Genomic DNA, 25398 nt, shown 5'->3' with positions numbered 1-25398 from the left:
TATAAGTCTTCCATTATATTATCCCACGGTGAGTAAGGTTGCCCAAATTGCCCAATACCTTTCTCATATGATACCGGCGTAGAGCGCCACCTACACCTTCTCAGTAGTTGAAAGTGCTCACTTTGTCCTTCACAGATAGTCCCAGTGAGATGGTCCATGCCTCGCCCTGCATCATTCTAATCCCAAGTTGGCTAAGTAGAAAGTGGGAGAAATGATAGCACTTGCTTCTCAAGATGATCTCAAGGAATTAGCTGTGAAACTTACACATGCCTCCTATAGCCGTACAATGAGAAAGCTGTACATGAACAAAATTGATGGTGCAAAAACCTTTTCCCTATAGGTCTATACATTATATTGGTACGTTCCGTGAACTAATAAACGTGCATATGTGACTACATAACTGATCACCTAAAATGTCATAAAGAAAAACTATGATTATATTGTGTTGCATACCTAGGCTATAGAAGCAAGGTCAAAGGCCATAGGCCAGACCCCCTTACTCTCCCGAATAATACGAAAATGTTACAAACATGTATCTTTGCGGGCCGATATAGGAGGGCAGGACTCCTTGTCTGCAATAGGAGCTGACTTTTCCACTTCTGGGGTCGTGTACAGGCTTCTGGTGTGGTATAGGAGGGTAAACTCTGCTGCTGGGCCACAGAAGAGTTGTTTGGCTTTGTGAGCAGTCCAGTATGTAAGAGTGCATATGGAGGGGTGGGAGGGAAAAAACCGAATAGAGGAGCTGTAAAATAAAAGGTTAGTGTCTGCCATATAAAGGAATTTCTAAAAGAAATATTTAGGCATTCATCAATTAAAAAAAAGACAAAAAAGTTCAGCAAAGTCATGTGGGACTGATTGATAGACGTAAGTTTCCATCTGCATTGACTGAAACTATATTGGTTGTAGGGCTCCCATTGGAGCACGGGCAGCAGGGAGTAAGATGAGAAGTTATGAGTTACTTTTTGAAAAGGACAGAGCGGAGCAATGCTTATTTAATTTACGTTGTGCTTGTCCCTCCGTGTTAGGGGTTGGGTGGCAAAGACTGTCATTTCTAGGCGTCTGCTTGGAGAACTTTCGCCATGCAATTCTAGAACCCGACAGTGGATGTGTTTTAGAAGTTAGTGATGCGTTTTCCAGGACTGTTTCCTGCTAATTTGTATGGCCCAAAAATGTGCTCCTACATTTTCCCCTTACTTCCGACCTAAGAGTACGTTTAATTACCTTCATTAATTAGATCTTTTATTGTGTATGATCAAGTGCAAGCAAAGTCCAGTTTTCCTGCGTTCTTAATCTGCAAGAGATTGTTTATAATTGTCCCTGAGACAAACGGGTTAATGTGAAAATAGAACTTTTAGAGCCCGAATCACAAAATGTTTTTCACACCTTAATGTTGTCTAGTGGCCGTATAACAGTAAGTGCCCTAGGGGCGCAACGGAAGTTTGCGCCCGCTTTGCATCCCCCTCCCCACCACCCCGGGGCCACAGATGCTTTTTTTGCCTTCTTGTGTTGTACCGCTTTCCTCAAGGGGGTGGTCCCTCATTTGCATGGGGACGTGCCCCATGAAAATGAGGGAATCCCTTTGTCTCTGCGCCTGCGCCGTATTACAGACGTGGGCACAGCGACAAAGAAGCTCTCAGGAGGTCCCCTGACAGTGCACCACCTGTCAGTTGCCCCCTGATGCCAGCCGTCTGGAGGGGGAAAGACAGACATCCCTTTGCTGGGGATCTCTAATCCCCTTTAAAAGTGCAGACGGGTTGCCGCCTGCACTGTGAAAACACAGAGCTCCGGTTTTCACATAAATACGCTGCCCCCAGGGCAGCACAAGGTCACGGCTGCCCTGGGGCAGCGCATTCATGGTAATATGGTGCATTTCCCTTCATTGCGCAGGATGCACCATTTAAAAGGTGCGCACAGTGCAATCAAGGGAAATAGGGCCCGTATTATGCAAATAGCGCATTTTCCTTAATTTCGTTGGGCACACCTTTAAAAAGGTGCTCCCTACGCAATGAAGGAAAGTGCGCTGCATTATGGTGAATGCGCTGTCCCCAGGGTTTATGTGCTCCAGCGCTATCAGTATTACAGAAGGGGACGCACAAGCCTTTTGTAATGCCAGAGTGCCCTGGGGCGCACAAAGCGGGTGCAGACGGCCTTCGCACCCAAAGCACCCAAAGCAGGCACCGACGCCCGTGGCAACCCCGGAGCACTCTGTGTAATACGGCCCCAGGTGTGAACAATGTGAGATCTGTGAGTGAAAATGGCAGACTGTTTAAAAAACTCACATTTGCAGATGTTTGCTCATGCAGATAAGACTTTCAATTGGAGCTGAGAGAAAATGTTTCCTGAAATATAAAATAGGTTGAATCTGCCGATCTCTGGATTTCACTAGCAGTACATATTTCAAGAGTTCTCAGTACCTTAATTATATAATACAGAAATTCCTGTCCAGCTCTCCTGCATTGAGGTGGTCAGCAGTGCCCCTTAGTATCACCGCTACGCTGCACCTCAAAAACAGTCCTGAAAGGTGGGGCGATGGCAACAAATCACAATAGCCTGAGCAGAGGCACCAATTCTGATTTAGTGAAACAAGACCAATCAGAATGAGTGATGTAGAGTTGTGATCGCTGTAACTTTCGGGACCTTACTAGCATTCCGGAAAGTGCAGGATAATGCACCAGGGTGGTTGGGCATTGGACATCCAACTGTCTGCTGTGAATGCCCAAATCCTCCTTCTTTGTACCTATGGAGACAGAAATGAATCCTACAAATGGTGGGTCCATTCAGGAATCTGCCACGGCACGCCATAGCCAAGGAAATCTGGGTTCTGCTCTCACAACCCTACGACCCATGTGGAAGATTCACAATAATGGCAAATTTGTAACGTTAGCAAGTTAAGGAATAGTAGTGAGAACAAATACATTCCAGAAGAGGGCTAATGAGATGTTCATTGGCATTGTAGTGAACACCCACCAAACAATAATTCTGTGGCTATTTAAGAGCTTTCCAGAGGGTTTTTTGCACCCAGTGTACACTCTTAGCATTCATGCTAAAAACGAACAGCCAAGTGCCCCTATATTTTCTTGCGATCTAAAGGAAGAGATTTCTTCTCAGAGAAAAATGTTTCCCATGTGGTGAAAATGATTTAAAAAAAATGCCAATTGAATGCAGGTTTCCTGGATACTTCATCGGGCTGTTAATAATAGAAAAACTGTGAATCTAACACGTGTTTATTTATTTAATTAATGTATGTGATGTTTATAATGTAAGCTTCAAACATAATTTTCTTCAGATTGTCATGGCTAGCCAAGTTTGGTTCTAATTATCACGTATGGATGGAGTGGTGAGCTGAGCGCCTTTTCCTCCTTGGTCCTGGGAGTAGGGGGGGCTGAAGGTGGCTTTATAGACTTTTTTTCAGTAGACTCTTGGGCCATGAGGGTGGATGAGCGGTCACTTGTTATTTAGAGAAGGATTAGTGGTTGTATACAACATTTTCTAAGGAGCCAAGAACAAGTTGGGAGGATAAACATTGTAAACAAAGAACAATAAAATGCAATATATGAGAAGGAAGCTAGAGGTGATGTACTTTGCCTGTGTCTAGAATACGCATGGGTAGAATGGATAACTTGGAAGACCACATTTGATGTTTCTAAGAACAACCTACTTTTTGTGGATAAGCAGGCCCTTTTTGTGAAAAGACATAGCTCTGCAAATAACTAATTTGTTTATCTTGTATTTATTAATTAAACAAGTTATAAGATCTCCAGAGTGTTGATGGTGTATATTCATTTTAAAACAAACTAAATTATCTTTGAAATATTTGGAGAATATCAAGGACAAAAATAGGATACAGGAGAATCGGAAGAAAGAGAAAATGTGAAAAAAGGGAGGAGGGTTTAAGAGGAGCAAGGAGAGAAAGGGGTAAAGAAGATAAGAATGACTTAGAGGCAGGAGTGGAAGACAGTGAGAAAGGGTTAGGGAGGAGGGAGGGTGAAAGGAGGATGGTGATGCGAAAGGGGTGGACATAGGAGGAGAGAGGAAAAGGCAAAGGCAAGCAGAATGAGGAAGTTTGAGATGTGTAACAGCCATTAGTACAACTGATGAAGTGATACCCAGGCCCAAGGTTGTGAGAGGCCCACTGCATCCCAGTAATGGCTGCCCTCCACTCTTGGCCCAGGGTGCAGCGGGCATTTTCTGTTCTTGCATTAGGGCTCATGGCACTCTTGCTAAACCACTGTCAGACAGACACCATCAGGGTCGGGTATAGTGGCGATCACAGACCGATAAAGTTTCACCACAAAAAAAGATTGGAAATACCCACTGCACACAGTCTGCCTTTTCTGCTATGCTGTATGACTTGACTCATAGACCCAGTGTTTTTCTTTCTTACTCATGTGTATTTGTTCAGTAAGTCTGCATTTTTGTTGTTGATGTATGGCTCCAAATACTACCTGATAGATCAAAACTTTAGACAAAGAATAAGCAAGTCGGCAAATAAACTGGGCAGATAACTTGCCAAAAACTTATTTATTAATACTGTTTAGGATTTGGAATTCCATTCCCTGAGATAATTGTCAGTATTTAGCCTGTTGTTGTTGCTTTTCTGTAATGCTTTTCCAAGTCTTGTTCCCAATCGCTATCAGTAAATCAGTTGTTGGTGAGTCATCCTCCCACTTTCCCATTCTGTGGCTAAAACTTTGAGCCATTATGGGATTACCTCAATAGTTCCTGTCACATTTACAGTGATATACCAGCTTCCCCTTCCGTGCCTAAATAATTCTGTCATGTCACAATCTATACCTGATCCCTAACTTCCAAGTGTCCACCATTTTGTACTTTCTGTCACTTGGTCCTGAGGATGGTCTTTTGGATATTTCCCTTGTGAGCCCTAAACGTTGACAACAGTGCCACATCCGTATGTTTCTAATGATTCAGATTTAATAGAGACTCTGAGCTGAGCGGCCTTTACATCAACCTTTATAGGCTCTAACTACAACGCCCTTTACTTGGTATCCTTGTTGCAACCAGTTTGGTCTGTGCTATTGCACAGTGACCCTTGTACATTGAGCATCTCATGTTTATCTTGGAGCTGTGACTGTAGTATTGAAAAACCTTAGAAATGTAAAAGGTCTGTATGTTATTTTTTATCTTTAAAAGATTATTTTTTGTCTTTGTAATATTTATAAAACCTTATTAATTTATGATAACACACTATGTTTAGTATTCAAACAAAAAATGTTTGCTTTGTGTTTTATTCAACACTATAAAGCAAACTTTTTTTAATGTGGCCCATTTACCTTCAAAGGAAACTGCATTTAAAAATAAAAGTTTCCTCTTCTCTTTTGTGTGTTTAGAAGGGGGCTGAGTTTCCATCGACCGCTGTCTCGTTTTAATGTTTTTTATTTTACATTCACAAAGGAGAAGGGTCCAAAGGAGACCCCATCCCATTTGCAAAAGGCTTACAATCTTCTATGAGGTGACAGTAAAATATCAATGTGTTATGAGCGGACTGTGGTCGCAAAACATTGATCCATTAGATACTGATTTGGTATTTGGCAGGGACACATACAACATGCCCATTCCAGATCCCAAATCAGTATCAATTTGGAATCCCATTTTAGGAGTCTGACAAATTGTTCTTACTCCTAAAATTGGTTTAGTATATAAGAACAGGGATTTAACTGTTGCAAAGGCTGAATCAGAGTGTTTGTGACTAGTAAAGTGCTTTGAACATCTGGTCCTTAGTGTCCCACCTCTTATCCATGAGATGGCCAGATGCTATGTACCAAACATGTCTGTCATATTTATATACCCAAGTACAAGATGGCATTAACAGCATAGTTAGGCACCCTATGTTGGACTCTATGGTCTTGAAATATAGCTGTACTATAAATCAACCGTGAAAGCTGGCATCAACCATGTGGATTCCTGTGTTATAGTTTACCACCCACTTTAATTCAACATTCAAAGTTGGGAACATGTTCAAATAAATTGCTAACTTAAATTCAATTCCATGTAATATCTCAAATCTGAAACAAGGTTCCAAGGGCTTTAAAATAGCATTATATTAAGAATATCATCAGAATGTTGAGTAACATTTCTCCAAGTAATAAATCCTATAGCCTAAAAGAGGCATAATTGTAAACACAAACCATTCTTGTGAACTATCTACCCAGACATCCCAAACATCTTTTTTTTTTTTAAATGGATACTTTGGACCGAAGTTACAATGAATTTACTCAAGAAGGCATACTTGTAATTCTGAGTCTGTGTTTAGTATCAATAATTTGTATTCATTTCTTCACAAAAGAACACATTTTTATCACTTCTGGTGGACTGAGGGCCCGATTCTGATGCGGTTAGGAAAGCATACCCACCTAGGGCTCTAGTACAATGCGGTTAGGAAGGCCTCCTAATGGCATTTGCTCCTTCCGCATTAGTTCGGGAATGTGTCTTTTCGGCCGAGGGCTAGATCACGATGCAGTTAGGAACATAGGCTCCCATAGAAGTCAATGGGAGTCCAACCAAATCGTATCTGTAAGCATCCAGATGCATCATACTCGGTCGGTCGGACTCTCCCGATCCCAGACGGTCAGAAACCATTTCCAAACCGATTCGTTCAGGAAGATTTCCTAACCACATCAGAATCGGGCCCTGTGTCTGTATTTAAACCCATCTCCACAGCTGTCAATTTGTGCATCAAAATAATCACCTCATTACTAATTCTTAAGTTCCTATTTTGTTTATTGTATTGCGACTGGGCAAGTCATAACACATTGAGGGTGGGAAAGCACTTTTCTCAAAGTTACTATTGCTTAAAAATATACATGTTTATAAGATGTATAGTACATAAAATATTTCTGAAAAACTGAAATAAATAGACCTGAAGTCTTGCTGAAATTAATTACATTAAATCAATCCTAAATAAAAAATGTTTTAGTCTTTATTCTATTTATGTGCACAGACATTCTGGTATGATTTTGATATCTATATAATTTCTAATACTTATTAAGTTTCAATGATACACACGGTGGACCCCATATATACTTGTGACCAGGTCCCCATAAATCCTTAAGATGGTCCTGCTGATTCCTCAAAATATCCTGTGAATCTCAGCAATGCATATTTTGTTCGAGCATTGCAAACCCTTATCATTAAGTATAATGAACATGAGTATTTTTCAGTGTTATGCACTGCCATCACACATTTTTATGATATTTATGTATTTCATCTAACAATGTATTTTATAATCTGTATCTAGTGAAGAAAAGGAGAGATTCAGCACCAGTCTGAAGGAATTCTTGGCTTGCGTTAAGCAGCGAGCTCTGCAGAGGAGACAACTGCAGGATGCCTGTACCACCTCCTCTCACTTGGACATAGGAATTGAGTCCCGCATTGTGGCAGCAATGACATATCAGCGGTCAACACTGTGAGTAGCGTATACATTATACAAGTTTTAATTAGCATTTCAGTTTTTTCTAAGAAGTACCGTGAGTACTTAATTTACACCTAAAGTGATAACATTGCAAATGAAGGTAGAACTTTGGGAGGCGCTGGCTGCATGGCTGAGAATCACAAACGATAATAAGATCTCACTGGTATGGCAAAATCCGTGGATATAGAAGAAGAGAGCACACTGACTCTAGGAAATCTTCCTAACAAAATCCAGAAAATTTTGAATCAACTCTGTTTAAAACAAAAGGAAATAAGGATCATGAAGTATTGTAATAATTGACGTTTGTTTCCTGGTTGAACGGGGAAAAGGTGAAGCCAAAATACTTACAATAGTTTGTAACAATTTCACGTTAATGAGAGAGACTCAGATTAAAGGTTATGGATTAAAAACTAGAAATGTGAGAAATTTGTGTAATTTGCATTTGTGTAATTATGCAAACATTCGGGGAAATTATGCATGATTACGTGAAATGCAAAACAGGCATTTAATGCTCTATTTTATCATAAAATTCATCCTAGAATCCAAAATGGATACAAGGACACATTTCACACAAAAAATAGTTCATTGAACACAAGCACAGCAAGCGCTTATATTTTTGTTGTTCCTTTCCACTTGCGCTAAAGTCTTGGTAAAAACGGCACACAATTACACAATGTGGTTGAATCACATAATTTGGGAATTTTGCGTAGCAAGCATAATGTAAAATTACCAAAGTTACACAAGATCATTCCTGTGTAACTGAAATTTTACCTGGGCCTAGTAGAAACCTCTTTCCCTTTGCCCGTGATTTGCTCTCTCTCTTACCTCCATACATTTGTCCAGTCTCTTTTTCTTAATACTTTTTTCCTATGTCTGTTCTCTCTTTAATGTTACCAGTTTTCCTTTCCATTCCATTTTTCTTTTACTTACCATACACTTCTGTTCTTTTCCAGGTTCCCCTTTCAAATTCTTAAATTATCTTCTAGTTCTTATATACTTTTTTCCTTTCTTCCTTTTTCCTACATTTCATTTTTTTCTATTTTATGTTCATGAGTATTCGTTTGTTCCCCCTTTGCTACATGTCTCTCCATATCCTTACAAAAACAAAAAACACACACTGGGGGTCTATAGCTGGGCCTAACGTGCTCCAAACGACAAAAGCACACTGCTAACCAAGTCAGTGGGCGTTGCTGAGGCTACAAAACCTTTAGCTTGCTCATAAAGTGCCAAGCAGAGCAAACCATGTATCGGGATTCACTTCAAATATAGAATAGACCCATACAGAGAAAAATTGGATGTCCATCAACGTCAGATGTAGAGCATGTATTCTCATTTGGTCATCCAGGTAGGAATGGTGTGTCACATGATAATTGAGACTGATCCATAACCTAAGCTTGTCTGGGTCACATCTCCAAATGTAGTGAAGACCATGTGAGCAAAAGATCCTGATGGAGTCCGGTGCAGTGCAAAATAATAAAGTGTGGTGAGATTAAAAAAGGATAGAAGATCAATACAAAACTTTAATATAACTTGATCCCTCCCTTAATTAAAACAAGAACAGATGCAGTCTAAACAAATAACTGCATATATTCTCCATATCCTTACACACCACCTTTTTTTCGTAACCAAAACCTGCATTTCATATGGTGAGCCCACTGTTCATTAACTGTATTTTATTTCTTGGCCCTATAACGCATTGCTCACACTCCATCAACCACTTTTGATTTTCACAGAGGGCATGGTAAGCACTGCACATTTCACTCTTATATCCATTTACCGTTCGCCTGCATGGATTTTCTCGAACGCGTATAACATCCCATGCTTACTCGTGTACCTAGCACTTGGCATTTATTTTATTCACCGGCACGTTGACTTTCTCAACTACTAATGCTAAGCACGCCGTTTACGTAATCAGCACCCTCTTTAGACCCACTTTTTACTTCTGTAAGTTCGCTAACCCCATGTGTTCACATTTCACCATCAGCACACGTGGACCACCGGTCACTGTCATAACTCGTCTCACAGTTTTATCTATTAACACACAGTGGTTTCCCAGACACCTCACGTCTTTTTCGCTGGACTCAGTATGGTAACTTCACCCCCGCATGATTTCTTTAACAAGCCACAGCATTTTGTGTTCATTTTCGTTCCGTATCTCGGGCCCTTGTTCTAAAACCAGTTTCCTGCATTTCTTTCTCAGACGCTTTTCCCCTGAAGAAGAGCCCAGGCTCGAAATGCATCAGGATGACTTTTACAACGTTATGCCACTGCAGTAATCTCAACTACTGTGTATTGTAAAATCATTTTGGAATTGTCTACAATTTTGACTTCAGACAGAACATATGAAATAATATGATTCTATCTATGGATTAATTAAATACCTGATGATATCAGCCAGACTACGCTTGGATTATTGACCTTTCTGACCTCAGCAGCCTGAGTTTCTGCATATAGGAGTGCTCAAGTTTCTCCCCTTACACACGTAAGGCACCTCAGTTTGTTCAAACTCAGAGGATTGTCAGAAACGTGGGGGTGGGGGCAGTAGATATCTTTGTGTGGGGTGGGGGTGTCGAAAACCTGGTGATGAGAGAGAAAGCGGGAACAAGGGATGTAATGCTATGCTGATTAGGCGTATTTCACATATGGGTGTTGACTCTCCTCGTGTCATAATAGGGGCTTTCGGACAAGGCTGGTTTTAGAGAAAAAACACAAAGCACCCTGGAAGCTGTAGTGTAATCATTCCTATTGGTAGAGTTTACAGGTCCCGATAAGCCCAGAATGTCTATATCTCATCCTTGTGACCTGTGGCCTCGTTAACAGTCACACACTTCTAGGCTGAGCAGCAATCCTTGTGTGAAGTCACGTGCTCTATAAAACTTTTTAAAAAACAGTAGTAAGCACAAATGCATGCCTCTCATAACTGCCAAAACACTTATACGGGATGTGGCATAAGGACCACAGCTGCTACAGAGTTGCGACTTCGGCCCAACATCCTGTGATTCTGGGCAAATCTCTTAATCTCCCCGCGCCTACAAAAAATTAATGTAACTGATGCTCATGTACAGCGCTTAGAACTCGGACTAGAAGTGCTCAAGATCAGAGTGTGGTAGTCGACAGCAGGGCACAAATAAATGCTCACATCAAAGTGAGACAGGAGCATAGTTTCAGATTTGCACACGACTTCTGCCGCATCCTGAAAGAGGTCTGATGAGCTTGGATTGCGTTCACTCTCTGTCAAAAGCTATATTACATATGAAGGTAACCCTTCCGGGCCTCCCCCACTTTTTTTCCACCACTAGATATACAGCACCAAATCAGAACACAGTTGTAAGGGTCAATGTCTGCGTTATGTCATTGATTTCGGTATCTCTTCCTTCAAACTTGCGTGTTTTTACAGTATGAGACCCACACCCTTTAGAAGCGCAACAAGCACTTAGCAAATGCTGGTATGTTGAATGCAAAGCGCCGGAGGGAAACCTGAGCGTTATTAATAACATTTCTTCAAACTGAATAGGGTAAATGGAAACATGAAAACCTGGGTTGTTGAAAGGATAGACCTCTGCACCACGTGCCTGTGATCACAGCCCTTTGAACTAAATGAAGTGCGCAGAAAAAATGATACACAATCTTAAAACAAGCCCCATGTGGAGCAATCAAGCACAGACATTCACTGCCTCTTTGTATGAACTGCTCAAAACTCCAGGACAAGCGCGCGGTGAGGCAGAGAGGAGACGCCATGCGCGGGCACATCGCCTGTCCGTGAGCGCACATGGTTTGTCTCCCTTCGCTACCAAAAGCCACAACAATAGACTCGCCAAGGCGAAGCAGCGCATGCACTCTCGTTCGCATCAGTGAGGAGCTGATGACACGAGTGCCGACATTAGAGACATGTTTAGCTAGACCAACATGTTTCGGCCAGGAGGACCTAAATAGTGTTGCGGCCTTCTTCTCAGTGGGGGTGTGGGTCCCAGACGTGCTCGACTCATAAGGACCCAAACACCCTGTGGCTATGGTGCACATACCACATAGCTATTACGCCTGGACAGATGCAGTGAACTATACAACCCACTGTGGTTGTATGGATTCCATATTGAACAGTCAGACTACTAGTTCAGTATCAAACCTTTGATTTATTCACATGTTTCTTCAAGTTTGTTCACATACACACACTTAATAGCTGCTGTAGCTGAACAAATTGGCCCTGAAGAAGGCTGCAACACTATTTAGGTCCTCCTGGGCGAAACATGTTAGTCTAGCTACACATGTGTCTCTAATTTCAGCACTTGTGCCATCAGCTCCTCACTGTTTTTAATCCCGACACCGGGTAGCCGAATAAAGTTACAATATAGCTAACCCTGTAGCCAGTTTTAATCTTTCACATCACAGCACTGCACTCTCTTGTTCCACACACACACATACACCGGCTCACATAGGGGTTTAGTACACCATGCCTGATCAAATAAAAACATCCCTGAGCTCCTCCCTAGCAGAGGGGATCGTAGCCCACACGAAGACTAGGTCTTTCGTGTGAGGAGGCACCCCCATGAGGAAGCATGACACCTCTGGTGTGTGAGGGGAACCGTCCTAAAAAGGGAATCCCCCCACATGACATACTAACCTTCTTCCTTCTGGACCCGTGGCTTGTTATGTGTGTTACATATTTTGTCTGTAGTCCAAACTACAAAGTTGAGTGTCTTTGTTTAGGTATTTTTTTCAACTGAAGAACCTACCATGATTTAGGATTGGGTACTAACAAGAAATCCTCTGATTTCTGGAGAAAGTGTACATCTGGTGGAGAATCCAATAGAGGAGTTTTGTCTTTCATTGAAGTAATACAGTGGAATAAATTCAACCTGCACATTCTCTCTGGACTTATCAGTTTCTACAGAAATTGAAGTATGGAGAAGTGTGGCTCAATGGTTAGAGCGGCAGACCCTGATGCAGAGGTCTGGCCCGGGACCAGGGTTCAATTCCCGCCTCGACGGGTCTTGGGCTCAATTTCCTCGGACCTGATAATTCTCGCCTCAGTGCCTATTCTAATCATGGGTCCTACTCTGCAACTCTGGGCAATAGCCTACCTTCCTACACCTGTTGACAATATTACGTTGCTTGACATACTGCATGTTGCTATTATGTATGTGCATAGCACATCTGTACTCTGTTGGGTAGTATATACAATCACTGGACCACTTGAACATACCAGTGCCAGGTTTATCATTTGGATTTCACTCTTTTTTTTTTTTGTAAATATATTTTTATTGCAGATGTTCTTTTACACATATACACCGGTCTACAACTGTATAATCATCGTTTGTTATCGACGAGTCAACGGAATTCAGATCACACAGCCATTTAGCCCACAACCTGGGGGTCGGGCGGCAAAAATCAAAACCGTGATGTGCATGTGTACTATATATTACCATAACCATGACCAGTCATCAAAGGATTCTTGCATCCGCTTTTCTTTTACTCCCTATACCCCAACAGACAAACTGGAACTACCCCTGGGGACTACCACTAAGTTATTAACCTTGGCACTTGACCTTTTTCTATTCTGTACCCTCCCCGCTCCCGCCTCCCAGCTGCTCCGCCCACCCGCGCACTTGGCCTTAAATGGCGACCGTGCGACGCAGGTGAGTGTGACCCACTTGTGGGACACCCCCGCACCGCACGGCCACCAGCTGCTGCGTGTGCCCCTTGCCTGCCCTCTGCCTCGCTGCTGCCTCGTTTTGCCGATTGCCGGCGGGCGCCGCTGCGGTTGTTTTTGCCCTTGTTTTGTCTAACATTTGTGCCTGTTTTATATAACTTTGGTTTTTTCCTTGTTTTCCTTGTTTTGTTGAGAATTTGTGCCCGTTCTGTTTAATTTTTATTTCCCCCGTGTTGTGGTTTCCTTCCTTGTTGCCCGCCTACCTCGCCGCCCTCCGCCCTCCCTTCCCGCCACCGCCGCTTTTCCCCGCCCCTTTTTCTATTCTGTACCCTCCCCGCTCCCGCCTCCCAGCTGCTCCGCCCACCCGCGCACTTCGCCTTAAATGGCGACCGTGCGAACGCGCAGCGGTCACGTGCAGCGGGCGCGCCGATTGTGCGCCGAAGGCGCGCCAAAGGTAAGCCCGTCTACGCCCGTCCGCGCCTGGACCGCGCCCAGTGCCAGGACCCCTGGCCCACGAAGACCCCGACCGACCCGCCTGACGTACTCCGCCGCCACCCTCACCGCTCTCAACACCGGCCGACTCCCAGAATGCCATCAAGCCTCTCCACGACGTACCCACGGACCCTTCAGCTGCCACGCCTGCAAGTTCACCTGCATCCGGACCTGCCTCGCACCAGCACCCACCAAGCCGAACACCAGCAGCACCCACCTCAAGTGCATCCTGCTCAACACCCGCTCCGTCCACAGACATGCCATCGAACTCTGGAACCTCCTCGACACCACAGCCCCTGACGTTGCCTTCCTCACGGAGACCTGGATGAACGCCTCTTCAGCTCCCGACATCGCCATCGCCATCCCAGAGGGCTACAAGATCGTCCGGAGGGACCGAAACGCCAACCAGATGGGAGGAGGCATCGCCATCATCCACAGGAGCACCATCCGTCTCACGACCAGCACCGACAACTCCCTGACCACCGCCGAACACCTGCATTTCCAGATCCACACCAACCCGAACACCACCCTCAGAGGCACCCTGATCTACCGACCCCCTGGACCACGCACACAATTCAGCGAGGACATCGCCGACTTCGTCAGCCCACATGCCCTCCCCTCCGCTGACTACATCCTCCTGGGAGACCTCAACTTCCATCTGGAGAACAACAACGACCGCAACACCAGCACCCTGCTCGACAACCTCGCCAACCTGGGACTCAAGCAACTGGTGTCCACCCCCACCCACCTCGCCGGACACACACTCGACGCTGTCTTCTCATCCAGCAAGGACATCGACTTCAGCCACGCCACAGAGCTTCAATGGACGGACCACAGCTGCGTCCACTTCACCTTCAAGAAAACAACGGCCCACCACCACCAGCAACAGGCCGACCGCAGAAGCTGGAACAAGATCACAGCAGACCAGCTCGCCACCTCCCTGAGCCAGCACCCTCCTGCCAGCTCAGCGAACCCCAGCCAGGCCGCCGACAACCTCACGAAGTGGATCAGCAACTGCGCGGACGAACTCGCCCCACTGAGGACCCCGCCCAGCAGACCCGGCAGCAAGAAAGCCCCATGGTTCACCGACGAACTCAAGAGCTTCAAGAAGAACTGCCGAGCCCTCGAGAAAGTCTGGAGAAGGGAACCGACACCGGACAACAGGACCTCCTTCAAACTTGCCACCCGGAAACACCACCAGCTGATCCGCGCCGCCAAGAAAACAGCATTCAAGGACCGGTTGGACAACAACGCACACAACTGCAAGGAACTCTTCAACATCGTCAAAGAGCTTTCCAACCCCAGCGCAGGAAACAACGACATCACCCCATCGCAAGACCTCTGCAACTCCCTGGCTTCATACTTCCACAACAAGATCGCGGACATACACAACAGCTTCAACAACCAACCAACGCACACCATGACCGAACAACCACCCCCCACCACCACCCTCCACGCCTGGACCCCGATCAGCACCGAAGACACCATCCGCACGATGAACTCCATCCACTCCGGATCACCGACCGACCCCTGCCCTCACCACGTCTTCAACAAGGCCGACGCTGTCATCGCACCCCACCTGCGAGACATCATCAACACATCCTTCGACACCACCATCTTCCCCGAGAGCTGGAAACACGCCGAACTCAGCGCTCTACTCAAGAAACCAACAGCGGACCCCACCGACCTCAAGAATTACCGCCCCATCTCGCTCCTCCCGTTTCCAGCCAAAGTCATCGAGAAGACCGTCAACAAGCAGATGGCCGCTTTCCTCGAGACGAACGGATCCCTCGACCCCTCACAGTCCGGCTTCCGAGCCAACCACAGCACCGAGACCGCCCTCATCGCCGCCACCGATGACATCCGAGCCCTGATGGACAACGGAGAAACAGCGGCCCTCATCCTCCTAGACCTCTCCGCGGCATTCGACACGGTCTGCCACCGCACCCTAGTACGGCGCCTCAGCAACGTCGGAATCCAGGACAAGGCGCTGGAATGGATCATCTCCTTCCTCGACGGGAGAACACAGAGAGTCCGCCTACCACCGTACAAGTCAGAGGCCACCGAAGTCATCTGCGGCGTCCCCCAAGGATCATCTCTGAGCCCCACCCTCTTCAACGTCTACATGAGCCCCCTCGCGGCCATCGTACGCAAACACAACCTCAGCATAATCTCCTACGCCGACGACACCCAGCTGATCCTCTCCCTGACCAACGACCCCGCCGCCGCCAGAGCCAACCTGCACGAAGGGATGAAAGAGGTAGCCGAGTGGATGACGACCAGCCGCCTGAAACTGAACTCGGACAAGACGGAGATCCTCATCCTGGGCTCCTCTCCCTCCGCCTGGGACGACTCCTGGTGGCCTCCCGCCCTGGGCACCGCACCCAAACCGACAGACCATGCACGCAACCTGGGCTTCATCCTGGACTCCTCCCTCTCCATGACCAGGCAAGTCAACAACGTCTCCTCGGCATGCTTCAACATCCTACGCATGCTACGGAAGATCTTCTGGTGGATCCCCACCGAGACCAGGAAGACCGTCACCCAGGCCCTCGTCACCAGCCGACTGGACTACGGCAACGCCCTCTACGCCGGTACCACCGCCAAGCTCCAGAAGAGACTCCAGCGAATCCAGAACGCCTCAGCCAGACTCATCCTCGACATCCCACGAACCAGCCACATCTCCGGACATCTGAGAGACCTTCACTGGCTCCCCGTCAACAAAAGAATCACCTTCCGCCTCCTCACCCACGCACACAAAGCCCTACACGACCAAGGCCCGAGCGACCTCAACAGCCGAGTCAACTTCTACGCTCCCAAACGCCACCTCCGATCAGCCAACCACGCCCTCGCCGCCGTCCCCCGCATCCGAAGAGCGACTACAGGAGGAAGGTCCTTCTCCTACCTGGCCGCCAAGACCTGGAACTCCCTCCCTCCCGACCTGCGCCCGACCCAAGACCACCTCTCCTTCAGGAAGAAGCTGAAGACCTGGCTGTTCGAGCAGTAGCGGCTCCCCCCCCCCCAGCGCCTTGAGACCCTACGGGTATGTAGCGCGCTTTATAAGTGTCACTGATTGATTGATTGACTTGAAGAAGTATATATTACGTTTAAACGTCCCCCCCCCCCCCTCCCAGCCCCCGCCATCGGTGCATTGTTGTTAGGACAGCCGTTGTGGATTAGGAGTCTCGTAGTCAACAGTCGGGGAATCATGCAATGTACCTGTCGTGTTACGGGGATGTAGTCAGGTCATTATATCTGTCGTCTGAGTCGCTTTGTGTATCATGGTCGCGTAAAGCTTGCACCAAAGCCTCCCAGGCATGCGCAGACTCTAGAACCCTTCGTTCTGCTGCTGCCGCGCTAGTTGGAATCTCAAGGTGCTCTCTCCCCCAGCCCATTTGAGGAACTCGTTGCGCCATTTAGCATCAGTTGGACCCGTTCGTGCCTTCCATTGTCGCGTGATTTTCCGTTTCGCTAGGATAAGTCCCATATCTATGAATTTGCTGATGATTTTAGTTTTAGGGGTGTGCGGAAACCATTGAAGGACCCCCACCACCATGTCAAACTGCAATGCTCGCTCTGTCACCTCATTAAGGGTATCCCCCACCGATTTCCAGTAAGAGGTCAAGCCAGGGCAAGTCCACAACATGTGGCCCAGTTCCACACCGCTTGCCTGACATCTGGGGCAGGCCGCGGAATCTAGAGCAAAGTATTTTTGTATCTTTCCCGGAGTCAGGTACGCTCGGTGTAGGATGTAGAAGTGGACTAGTTGAAATCGCGCATTGCGCGTGCTCTTCCAGGCCCGGCGCATCAGCTGAGCCCATGTTGTCTTCAGAATTTCCTTCCCTATGTCCGCTTCCCTAAGTGCCTCCAGCGGAGGTAGCCTCTCATTAATCATCCTGGTGTACAGGCATGTCACTGCTTTGATTGTTCCAGCTGCCATCATGATATATTGGCATGCCATTGTCGTCTTTGGTTCCTCCAGTCCCCCCTTCCAGTGCACCTGTACTGCCCTCATAATCGCCGCATGTAGCAGAAAGTCGCCTCTAGGTATGTCGAAGCGATCTAAAAGCGCCTGAAATGGTAGCAACGTCCTGTCCTCATATAGATCACCCATTACCTGGATCCCGGCCTCCTCCCAGTTTTGTAGTTGCGACCAATCTCCGCCATGCGGCAATGCAGTGAGCATTCCCAGCGGAATTTCAGGGGCGTAGGGGTGGTTTACTCCCGCTCTACGCTGTGTTTGGTTCCAGCATAGCCTGAGTGTACGTTCTTCTTGTGTAAGGTCTCTAAGGGCTAGCCTCTGTTGCATTGCTATGTAGGAAAGTACGTGTCTAGGTATTCCTAGGCCTCGTGTATCCTCAGGTCCCTGGAACTCATGTGCTATTTCCTGGGTGTAGATCTGTAATTAGGCTGCTAAGTAATACACTTCAAAGTCGGGTACAGCCAACCCCCCTCCGCTTTGGGTCTCATCAGAGTTGCAAGCGCCCCTCTGCGTCGGCCCGTTCCCCAGAGGAAGGACACGATCAACGATTTCAGTTTTCTAAATACAGCGGGAGGAATCCAAATCGGGACCATCCTAAAATAATATAGGAGTCTAGGGAGCGCTACCATCTTGAGCAGTACTATTCGTCCCACTACCGACAGTGGGAGGGTGGCCCAAAAGGACATGGTGCCCTTCAGCGCTCTAATACTGCGGGAGATATTACCTTCCAATACATCAGCTGGAGTGTGATAGATATAGACCCCTAAATATTTCAGGCAATTGGGTTCCCATCTAATTGCCCTGGGCGTGGTGGGCTGGGTTTCTCCTTTGCGTACTGGGAATAGGCATGTCTTGGACCAATTTACTCTGAGGCCAGATATTTCACCAAAGGTGGTCAATACGGTATCGGCTCCAGATAGGGCTCCGACGGCATCCTCAAGGAAGAGCAAAAGGTCGTCTGCGTATAGGGAGATGAATTGTTGCCCCAATAGGGTCCGTAGACCCCTATAATGGGCCCCCGTACGGATCGACATTCCGAGGGGTTCTACTGCTAACGCAAAATGCAATGGAGACAGTGAACACCCCTGCCTCGTTCCTCTTTCCACTGGATATTGTGGGGAAATCAGCACGCCAGACTTCACTCTTGCCAACGCTGAAGCATATAGCACGGATTGTATTTCACTCTTTAACACATTTCACGCATTTGACTTTAACCAAGTATAAAATAAAATGTTGCTAACTATGTGTGAGAGTTGCATCTTCTAGCCCAGTTCTGACTTTCTAGATAATCATCCATTTGAACTTGTCATGTTTTCTTTCGGTGTCAAGCAGGTCCCCCCCTACATATTTTGGCAGACATACATTTATGAACACATTTAATCCTATACCTACCAGATGATTTACTCTGTTGCAATTTGTTTTCCACTTCTTTCAGCTTGGTTCACAAAAACCCAAAATGGGCCAGCATGCAGTTGTCTGCTTCATCTACTTGGAAGGGATGAGGCATCTGAGAGTAGGGCAGGAACACATGACAACACAAAAGGATGCACCAACAGATCTTCTTTTGAAATGTAGATCCCAAATGGGGATGTCAGGAACTGACACCATTCATTCCAAAACAACACTTACCTTTGTCTCTCTGCGACCCAGTAGGCCAGAGTGAGATTTTGAATGCTTTGGCTGAACATGTACATGGAGAAGGAGTGACCGGAGTTTCAAAAAAGCCAAAAGAAAGACAACCTTGTTGTCCTGATGTAAGGATGGAAGGAAAGAGGAGCCATCCGCCTTGACAAAAGCAGATAAAAGTTTGAGGTGGATAAGAAGAAAAGGTAGAATAGATAGATGCAGCCAGTTACAGCCAAATATAAATTGAAATATTACCCAGTGGTGACTGCCTTGCGTTTCCTTAGGCAAAAATAAACGATGGATGCATCAAGCTCCATATAGTTTGCAACGTTCTTTTGTATGTCATTACCACCATTCTTTTGCCAGAGACAACCTGCCATAGAATATATTTTATCTTATAAACTAATACTTAAAGTGTCAAAATGTACAGAAATGTATGTTAACTAAAGTTTGTTTAAGAAGAGGACAATAATACTTGTTTAAAAGGATCAGGCAAAACACCATATAATATTTAAAAAGTCGTAATATGTTCATTTGTTTAACATGAACTCCTATGGTTGCTATTTTAAGTTGCATTTGTTTCTGTGGAAGTGGTTTGCAGTACTTGTGAGTGGCCATGTGTGGTGCTTGACTTACTCCAGGGCAGGACTTGAATACATTTACCACTGTTTGGCACCTTTAGGGCTCCAGTAACTTTAGACATGCAAATGGATTGAGTTGGGATCCAGATAATCTAAGAATACTTCGTTGTAAACCTCAGGGAAACACCTGTATTCACAGGTACCCCACTTTAGTGTTTGCATACAAGGATTCATCCCAAATTACACATTCATACCCTTCCTGCCACACACCCATCTACCCAATACACATACTTACAAATGCTAGACCTATTGCCATTATTAAAGCTTCATATGTATACTTTCTTTTACATTGAGGTTTTCATTTTACATTGGTATTGTATTCCATAAGGAGATTAATTGTTGCTGTAAGTAAACTGCGCATGCAGACTCTGCAATGGCAGAGGCTTGAGACAGGTTTGAAAGGCTACTCTGGTGGGTGGTGCAAGCAACGCTGCAAGCCCACCAGTAGCATTTAATTTACTGGCCCTGGGTACATGAGATACCACTTTACAAGGGAGTGATAGGTAAATTAAATACGCCAAACAAGTGTAGACCAATCTTACTAAGTTTACCATAGAGAGCACACACACTTTAACACTGAATGGCAGTAATAGAGTGTCCAAAGTCCTAAAACCACCAACACCAGGTCTGACAAAATACTAGGAGGAAGGCAAACAGTTCAGGGATGAGCCTGCAAAAAGGGCCAAGTCTAACACATACCCTTCCTGCCACCCACCCACTTCCCCAGTACACATACGTACAAATGCCGGACCTATTTGCCATTATTAACCCCTTCGATGCGTGTGACAAGGTCAACTCGTCATGGGCGTTACCTGCGCTGTGCGTGTGACGAGTTGACCTTGTCACGTAACGCGGGATTTTTGAAATCTCAGTGCTCAGCGGGAAAACCGCTAGCGCGCATGCGGTTAAAGCTTCTTATGTATACTTTTTGTTTGCATTGAGGTCTGATTTTACATTGGTAGTGTATTCCATAAGCAGATTAATTGTTGCTGCTATTGTTAACTGACGCTTTTGTAGCACACAGTCTGCCATTGGTGGCATCACTGCACCATTCCGTTTTCTGGCGTTTGAGTTGATAAATATTAGCGTCACTGACTGAAAAGAAAATACCACAAGCATTTGAAAAAGAAGTGAGCTATACTTCTGGTTTCTTTAGGCAATTTCAGCTCACGCACGGCCAATGCAATACATGCTTAATTAAAGGGGCCCTCTCATAAACCAGTGTCATCCAATGCACACTATTGAATGGAGCTTGGCCAATACATGACCTACTAATTCCCACTAATACAGGGATCTTACTAGTGACTTTGAGCTGGGCATGTCAGGTATCACAGAAATGTTTCCATCAATTTCCTTGAATGCCTAACAACACTGTGCCTCAGGCTTAGTGCATTCTACAGATAAAAGCTCCGCAGATTGTGGGGGTGGGCAGTGTGAGTTCTTAGTAATTCTCCTACATGCTCCCAGTTTCCCATTATAACTTCTTTGACATTTGAATTGCTTCAAGTAAATTTCTTTGCGCTCGCCTCACAGCATGCCTCTATGAACCTCATGTTCAGACTTTGCAGAAAATGCTTGTGAAAACATAGTTATCATGGTTATCATAGTTGTTGTAACATCAAGAAAAATCATGCTGTACATGCTCAGGCAACTCTTAAATGGTCACCAGAGCTGTGATTTTTATTAAGCATGATTTAAGAAAAAATAAGATTGTAGATATTAAAACACACATAGCAGTGAGCCAGGCAGCTTGAACCGCTGACAAAGACACAAATCTTAGTTGAGTGCTTATTTAGCTTTAAAGTAAATACCAGAAAACAAAATGCAGATTTATACTGGGCATAGACAGCATCATTCACAAGAGCTAATCTAGCGCCTACTTTGCTAATGATGGAGGGCAAGGAACAGATCACATGACCTGGAGGGCACCTTACCTCATGCTTTGCCGTATGCTTTGCGTCAGTCTTTGTGACTTGCAGACAGAGAAGATGGTACGAGAGCCGACCTTAAGGAGAACGCTCTTGTAAGAACACAAACTGCAGTATGGGGCAATATGAGAGATAGTAGCACCAGCCCTGTTTGCCTGCACTGCACCAACAGATTTGGCCTCATTTGGGAAATATGTGGCTGAGTTGCGTGTTCGGCTCTCTGATAAAGAAGGTTCGGTTGTCATCTGAAGAGCTTTTATAAACAGGAAATAGACTTGCTTTCCAATTTTAACATCAAACTCTCGCATGACACAAGGCACTCAGTCACCCTAAACCTAGTGGGGTATATATTTTAAAAGTCACCCCTCACTTATCTCATCACGCTTGTTGTCACTTTTTTATGTGAGTACCTGAACTATTTTTTGCATATTGTTGAAAATAAATAACAAATCTTTTTTGGATTTGAATATGTCCCTGACTACACATTTCATTTCTCCCACTGGCATTAATTGCCTATCCTAACTCAGACCTAGTGTTTTAATTTCTGACTCAACCCTTGTGCCTTTTTCTTGGACCATTTTGACCGCATGATAACCATTGTATTCTAAAACGCGAATTCACACTAGGTTCTAATATTGGGGTACCCTTGTTTACTGTACTACGTCTTCCCAATTAGAAACCAAGATGAGGCTGGGGGACTATCCTCCTCCTTTCCTTCATCCCATGTTGTCCTGGCTCCTGATAGGCCAGGGTGCTTAAGTTTAAGTAGTCCCGCTGCAGTTCTTTTACATGATATGCTTCACTGCCAATGGGATTTGCAGCACATCAATTATAAATTGTGACCCTGTAAGGGGAGTCCTATTCAGAACACCCCTTAGACTTGCACAATACACAGTGACGCTAGCTGAGCCTTTGTTACTGCAAACAATCATTTGTTTCCATGTAAAAGCTGTAGTATGTCTAGCAGCTTTGTTTGTGTTATGTCAATTTATAGATATTTTTAAGTGTTAGATCTGACCATTAGTGTGTCCTTACACCAGTGTCATAGTTTAGCTACCTTAACGCCATTGTCTCATGGATTTGTTGGCGAGTGGTGCCCAGAAAGCCCCTGTCGGCCTGCAGCCATTGATGTTAAATATGTTAATATCAGGAAAAAAGTAATAAATGATTCTGATAATTGCATGGGCATCATATATCTTCTATCCCTTAGGTCCATTTGATGCTTTGCTTCCTTCGCCTGCAATGTGTATTTAGTTCACATACTAGATTTACTATGGTGGACAAAGTAAGATAGAACTTCGAGAGTACTTTAGAATTTTGCTGGTGGAATTTCCTTCAATCAGTGTGTAATATCAACATTCTATGCCTCTCTAGCATTGGATAGGCTTCCAAGTTTTGAGTTTGCCTCTGTGGCTGCAGTGGTTTTTCAATAAAGTGTTGTTTTTCCTATGGGAAATATCTATGTCCGAATTTTCACTATTGGCGGTCTATAATGGTGGAATTTTTACCTCTTAATAGAGACACTGGAAATGCGCCCTCAACGGTGAGGCATATAATGTTGTCTGAGAGTTCCCTCCTTAAATGAGTTAAGATGGGTTTCCCAGCAGGGTAGCGGAGTGTATTTCCTTTTTTCCATGAAAAATTCTGCCCTTTCCATGGTGATCTTTCAAAATACAAACACCATCAAACATGGAGGCAGCCATGACACTATGGGATGGACAGCTGTCCCACCACCATCAATGGCCGAAATAGCATTCAACTTTGTCGGTCGATTGGTAAAAGTCCTCACCAGTTGGACTCCCATCAGAAACAGCTGTGTATTACATGCATAGACAGCTGGAGGTTTAGAAGGAGCTTTAGCCGTTATGGAAGATTCACTCTTGCCACAGTGCAATAAATGAGGGCCATAGTTCTTGAACTTTAAGATGAGCCACCTCCAAGCCCTCACACCTTCTGATATTTCTGATTTCACTTGGATCGTTTGAAAACCCTTCTAGTATTTTCCTTTTTATATGATTGTGATAGATTGAAAACCACTATTGCATATGATCTTTTTGGTGGTAAAACCAGCATGACCAACTTTAATGTTTTTATCTTCCTCACAATAATTTACTTTTTGATTAAGAAAAAATATGTAATTTTGGTTTGGGAGGAGTCAAGGCATAGAACGGTGTCTGGCTCTCTTCTGTAGTTAGCTGCCAAGGTTTCATATTGCTGTAAGTGACATTTTCATAATTTTAGTGTAATTATCAGTGACATTCAACGACTATGGGTGACACTTTCTCGCGAACAAAATCAAGCACTGAAGATGAGGGAAAAATATAAATATCAGAAATTACACTCATTTGAACAATGAGAAACTCTAAGAAGATCTTGAAATAGCTGCAAAGCAAGAGCAATGAAAGGGCACTAACCTAGTGCCCTTATAACCTAATCGTACTGTAAAACAAATATCTAACCATGATATTAAAACTTCAACTCCGACCTTCGCAGGAACATTCATAATGTCAGCATCGTTCATTTTTTACATTTGCCGAATCTCTGAGACACAGTGCTGCAGCTGGGAATATAAAGCCTGCTGGCCATGGGCCTCTGTAGTCTCTAGAAGTCTGTCACGCTCCTTGGCTGCAGACGGCTGCTGGGAATTGGGATCATTTCTCACGTAGGGATGACGGTGAGAGGAGCTGCTAAGTGGTGTGGCACCCCTGTCTTGAGAGCCGTGCTTCAGCTTTTAAAGAAACTCAGCTCCTGCTCTCAGACTCGCGGCAACCGGACACGACACCCGGGGACCTCGCATGACATGGGCTGGGCAAGCAGCAAGTGTCGAGGTTAGGAGGTGACAGGTCGAACACCGGCGTTCTCCTGTAATTATTTAACCCCTTCCCTGCGGCGTGAATTTCGTCGCGGTGCGGGGATTTAATTAGGAAGCGTAACACCTTGCATGCTCCGTCGTACGTCACACTGGACGTGTGCGCAGGACGCCGTCCAAACTCTGCCCACTAATTAATTCTCCAGAGCAGGCACGGAATCCGTGCCGCACTGGGGAATCAAAAATTAGCTAGCATTCGCGCCAATAATTTTCAATTCTATTAAGGACACGGAGGCGAGGATTATGCTTCTCTTTCTTTACTGTTGAAATCACAGCAGCCAATAAACACATAGTTTCATATAAAAAAAACTACAAAGACCATGATGCTCGGCCTAAGCCACACCTCCTTAGCCCTCATAAGAGCCCTGGTAACAGTCCCAGCTTCTTCTTTCTTTGCTCGAACTTGCAGAAAAAGTCCAATAACCAAAATTTCTATAATATACTCCAACATGGAAATAACCGGAAACTCAGTTCCAACTTCAGTCTTCAACGGAAGAATCTTCATTCATTTTTCTTCTCATTGCCTAGAAAAAAAATATAAACAACCTGTAATCAACATTGAACATAGCCGGGTGGGATAATCCTCGCCTCCGTGTCCTTAATAGAATTGAAAATTCTTGGCGCGAATGCTAGCTAATTTTTGATTCTATTACAGGACCGGAGGCTTCGGATTATGCTGGTTTAACGCTTTATCAAAAACAACAGATGTAATATCTCCCACCGGCTTATAATAGAGCTGCTTGAATGTGGACTCAGACGACCAGTCAGCACAGTGCATAATATC

The 25398-nt window shown here is 45.1% G+C and overlaps 1 protein-coding gene across 1 annotated transcript in view; it reads left to right on the top strand.

Moving 5' to 3' along the window:
- The window catches only part of LOC147673861 (uncharacterized), a 1240526-nt gene that overhangs the window by 354113 nt on the left and 861015 nt on the right, over positions 1 to 25398 (top strand). Inside the window, exon 5 of the mRNA XM_086947748.1 lies at positions 7256 to 7423. Within this exon, the coding sequence (XP_086803874.1) occupies positions 7256 to 7423 (168 nt within the window). The remainder of the gene's footprint in view (positions 1 to 7255; positions 7424 to 25398) is intronic.

The sequence above is a fragment of the Lissotriton vulgaris genome, chromosome 12 (genome assembly GCF_964263255.1).
Source record: "Lissotriton vulgaris chromosome 12, aLisVul1.2, whole genome shotgun sequence".
Taxonomy (NCBI): Eukaryota; Metazoa; Chordata; class Amphibia; order Caudata; family Salamandridae; genus Lissotriton; species Lissotriton vulgaris.
Note: the sequence above shows the minus strand (reverse complement) of the source record. Positions and strands in the feature narration are given on the sequence as shown.